General features: G+C 61.9%; 1 protein-coding gene across 4 annotated transcripts in view; it reads right to left on the bottom strand.

The window, feature by feature from the left end:
- The window catches only part of MLXIPL (MLX interacting protein-like), a 19,872-nt gene extending 17,484 nt beyond the window's left edge, over positions 1-2,388 (bottom strand). For 3 of the 4 annotated variants that reach the window (XM_008580314.1, XM_008580313.1, XM_008580315.1), the window contains exon 1: positions 2,087-2,382. In XM_008580314.1, the coding sequence (XP_008578536.1) occupies positions 2,087-2,382 (296 nt within the window). Of the gene's footprint in view, positions 1-2,086 lie in introns of all 4 variants that reach the window. The other variant, XM_008580312.1, reaches the window with a different exon arrangement.
- Positions 2,389-3,715: the final 1,327 nt, after the last annotated feature.

Raw genomic sequence — 3,715 nt, 5'->3', positions numbered from 1 at the left:
CCAAAACCCCTATGTTTGGTCCCCCCCCCCCCGTGCACCCCTCCCCCTGCAACCTTGCAGGATTTCCCTTTAGAGTTTCCCTAACAGGGTCCTGCTTGCGCCCCCACATCCCTGAGACCACTCTTTCCATAGCTAGCCAGCTCTGACCATAAACAAGAGCTTTCTCAGAACCTCCAGAACCTACCTCCCTGGGGCTTCTGCCCACGGAACCACAGAACACAGCCTACTAAAAGTCCTCCCTCTGCCCACACTGCCCTGCTGAGGTGAAACCCAGCCAGGCCTCTGCAGGCTGTCATTCCCTTGATCAGGCTGGCCAGTTCCTCCCTCCCCCTTCTGCCCCTTCCCTCCTACCCAGTCACTCCCTTGGGACATTCTGCTTCTGCAATCCTCTCCTCTCCAGGGAACCCCTGTAATTTGGGGTCTTTGAGGGCTAGCACACCGTCCTCTACCAAACCTAAGTTTCAAGCCTCAGTTTCTTTCCTCTACCAAACCGGGAAACCCAAAGACTTCTCTGGTACTGAGCCATCCCCATCCTTGGTGCTTAGTCCTTGACCCAGGGCAAGCCAGAGAAATTTAACATTCTGGGTGTTTGGGGAGAAAACACAGCTCTCTTCACCCCAGCTGCCCCTGATGGGTTATATCAGCCTCCAGCTGGCCTCTTAGGGGGACAGTTCTTGGGGTGTGTTCTGTCCCCTACCTTGCCACCTCCCTAGAACCTTCCCTTCTGGTCACCCATGGTCTGGAGTTGGGGGTGGGGGGAGGTGAGCCAGCCCAAGTAGAGCAGTGCTTAGTATAAAGCAGGAAGCCGAAATTGGGAGTAGGTGGGAAATGGGAGACCCTGGGGGTAGCGCGAAGAGGCGGGGTGCCCGCATCCGGTGTCCCAGGACCTTAAATGCCCTGTCCCAGGCAGTCTCGTGACGTCCGAGGAGGGGGGAGGGTGGAAAGAGACGGGAATTTGAACTTTCCACATTGGTCCGGCACCCTGGACGATCAGGTTGCAACATGACCTGGGCCCGGGGCCAGAGCATGTGGGCCAAGGTTACTTTGCCTCCAGCCAATGGGGTCGCTGTGCCGCGGCCGCGCTTGGGGGTAGGCAACACGCCTCCTCAATCCCCACCCCAGCTCCGGCTCCCCTTCAGGGCGGCAGGTGCCGCCCTGTAGCCAGCGGTTCTCAGAAGGGGAGGAGGCGCCGCGGAAGAAGAGAAATATTTGCAGAGAAAAGATCAAGGCCAGCCGATCCCCCTTTCCCCCCTACGGTTTTCAGTTGATAATTTATCCTGGCCCCTCCGCTCCGGGGAACTTTGCTCCAGGGCACTGGGCCAGGACCCAGGTTCGTGCCCTCCTCTGGGACGCGGGCGTGGAGCGGAAGGCGGGCGCGGCCCTTGCGCTCTGCGACACGCAAAGCAGGGGTCCCGGGCAGCGTCGGGCGCTCATCCTCGTGCGGCGACCCAAGTACGACAACCCAGGCCTCGCGGGCGTCGACCCCGCGCGGCCTGCAGCAACCCCTGCCGGGCCAAGCCCCCCCCCCAACCCGGCACCCTCCTCCCGCCACCCTGACCTAGCGGGTCAAGAAAAGGTGTCCTGGCAATTGGGTAGAGGTGGACAGGAGACTGGGTCGGTTTCAGTCGACGTTGGCTATGAATTGGGACAACCATGGGCGCGGGAGGATCGCAGGATGCAGAAATAGCGTGGGTGTAGGCCGGGGCTGCTGGGGAGCTAGCCCAGGGCTGCTTGCGTGGAGTGGAGGGTGGGGATGGGGTAGGGTCTTGGAGCGAGAGGGACGCCTGGCATTTCTTTGGGGGCAGAGGAGCTTGGACCAGGGAGAGGGGCAGATGTGGGCCTACGGGGGTCGAGGTCGGTGGTCCGCGCCCAGGGGTGGAGGTGATGGTGGTCAGGAATGGGAACCAGGGGGTGCGCAGGTCCGTCGGGGATCAGTGGGTTGCGCCGGGTCAGAGGACGCTCGGGGCTGGGGGAGGGGGTGTCCAAGGTGTGGCTGGAATCTCCGAGAGCAGCGGGGACCGGGTGTCCCCAGCGCGCGGTCCTGCCACGGAGAGCCGAGGCCGTCGGGCCCCGGAGCCACCCTCACCTGTTGTAAGCCAGGCTCAAGCATTCGAAGAGGCGGGTGAGTGTGGGGTCGATGCTGCGCGGCCCGAAGTCGGTGAGCCCTACGGGCCCCTCCTGGTCGCGCCGACGGGTCAGAGAGTCGCTGTGCGGGGACGACACCATGAAGTGACCGCTGTGGATGACCTGCGAGCGGAGCAGGCTGCCCGCGCTGCGCCGAGGACTCGGGTCCTCCGAGTCTGTGTCCGAATCTGAGTCCGGGCTGGGGACGACCCGCGGGACCGGCAAGCCTGCGACCAGACCTGCCCGCGTACCCGCCATCGCCATTGCCGCCGCCGCCTCTCCTAGGCGCTCTGCGGAGCTGCCAGAGCAGTTCGAGTGGCCAGCCCGGCCTCATTAACATAGCCACGCCCCATCCGCTCCGATAGGCCATGCGAGTAGGCGGGGCCTCGGCGCCCCCCGCGCGGGAGCAAACGGGGCGTGGTTTGTATTAGCATAATCGATACTGCGGGTGTGAGCCCGCGGGCCACGGGGCTCTGGCCATTCCGCCCCTATGTCCCCTGCCGCCCCTACTTCACCCAAAAGGGGTCTCAGTAAGGGTCGACTATCATCCCCGAGTCTGAAAGCGCCTCAGGGCGTCCAGGGGCGCGCTTCTGGGAGGCCTGAAATCACCTTCTCCCCTCACCTGACTACCAGCCCCCTGATCTCCGCTCACGTTTACCCCCTCTCAGTCCTCCACACAGCTGGAAGCCCCTGCCTCTGAGGAAGTTGTTCGTACCCTTCCTTACCATGATCCTCACACTACACCCGCGCACTGAGAGGCCCGAGCGGATTACATGAGAATCCTGCAAGACTGCAAGACCATCACAGTGGTGATAGGTGGCTGGCTGGCAAGTGGAGACTTGGTCACCCTCCCCTGGACATCCCCCAGGCAGGCCGTTTGCTCAGGAAATCCGGGTCCCCTCCTCTCACTGACCTTGAGGTCCTGCTTTTGTTCCTGCCCCTGAAGGCTCTTTCTCACCCTGAGGACAGAAACCAAGTTGGGGCATTCACACTTGTCGTCTTATTGGAAGCATTAACATTCCACAAAGGTGGGGTTCAGAGGCACACGAGAGCACAGACACACCCTGGTATCTCAGAGGGACAGCGACAAAGACAGGTTGAGAAGATTTCCGGATTTTCTACCCAGGGCTGTCCCTAAGTGGGGGCAGGTTGGGTTGGAGGAAAATGCTAACCTCCCTTGGCTCTGCCAGTGTGTCTTATGTGTGGTCACACGAGGGAAAAGAGAGGAAGTGGTCAGCTGTGTGTTGGACGTTAGAAAAAGTTCAGACACAGCACTTTCTTCCAGCTCAGGGTAGGGTCACACAGCCCCCAGGATCACAATGGCAGTGCCCCCAGGACCCCCAGGAACTGGCAGAGGAAGTGAAATGATTACCTGAGGCTGCTCATAGGCGCGCCTCTCCAACCACCTCCCTCGGCCAGGTATCCTCTGTCCCTGCCAAACGGTCCCCTCGCGTTCCCAGCTGCCCCAGCTGCCATCCTCTGCTCACTTCCGCCGCCTTCTGTAGGGATCACATTCTCCCTACCCATCCCTGCCGAGTTCTGGGGGGCCTCCAGTGCCCACCTTTCTCCCTCCTCTGGAGGGGCTCTGCCT

This window comes from Galeopterus variegatus, unplaced genomic scaffold, assembly GCF_000696425.1.
Source record: "Galeopterus variegatus unplaced genomic scaffold, G_variegatus-3.0.2 Scaffold2064, whole genome shotgun sequence".
NCBI lineage: Eukaryota > Metazoa > Chordata > Mammalia > Dermoptera > Cynocephalidae > Galeopterus > Galeopterus variegatus.
The sequence above is the reverse complement of the archived record's forward strand: the minus strand, read 5'-3'. Positions and strand labels throughout refer to the sequence as shown.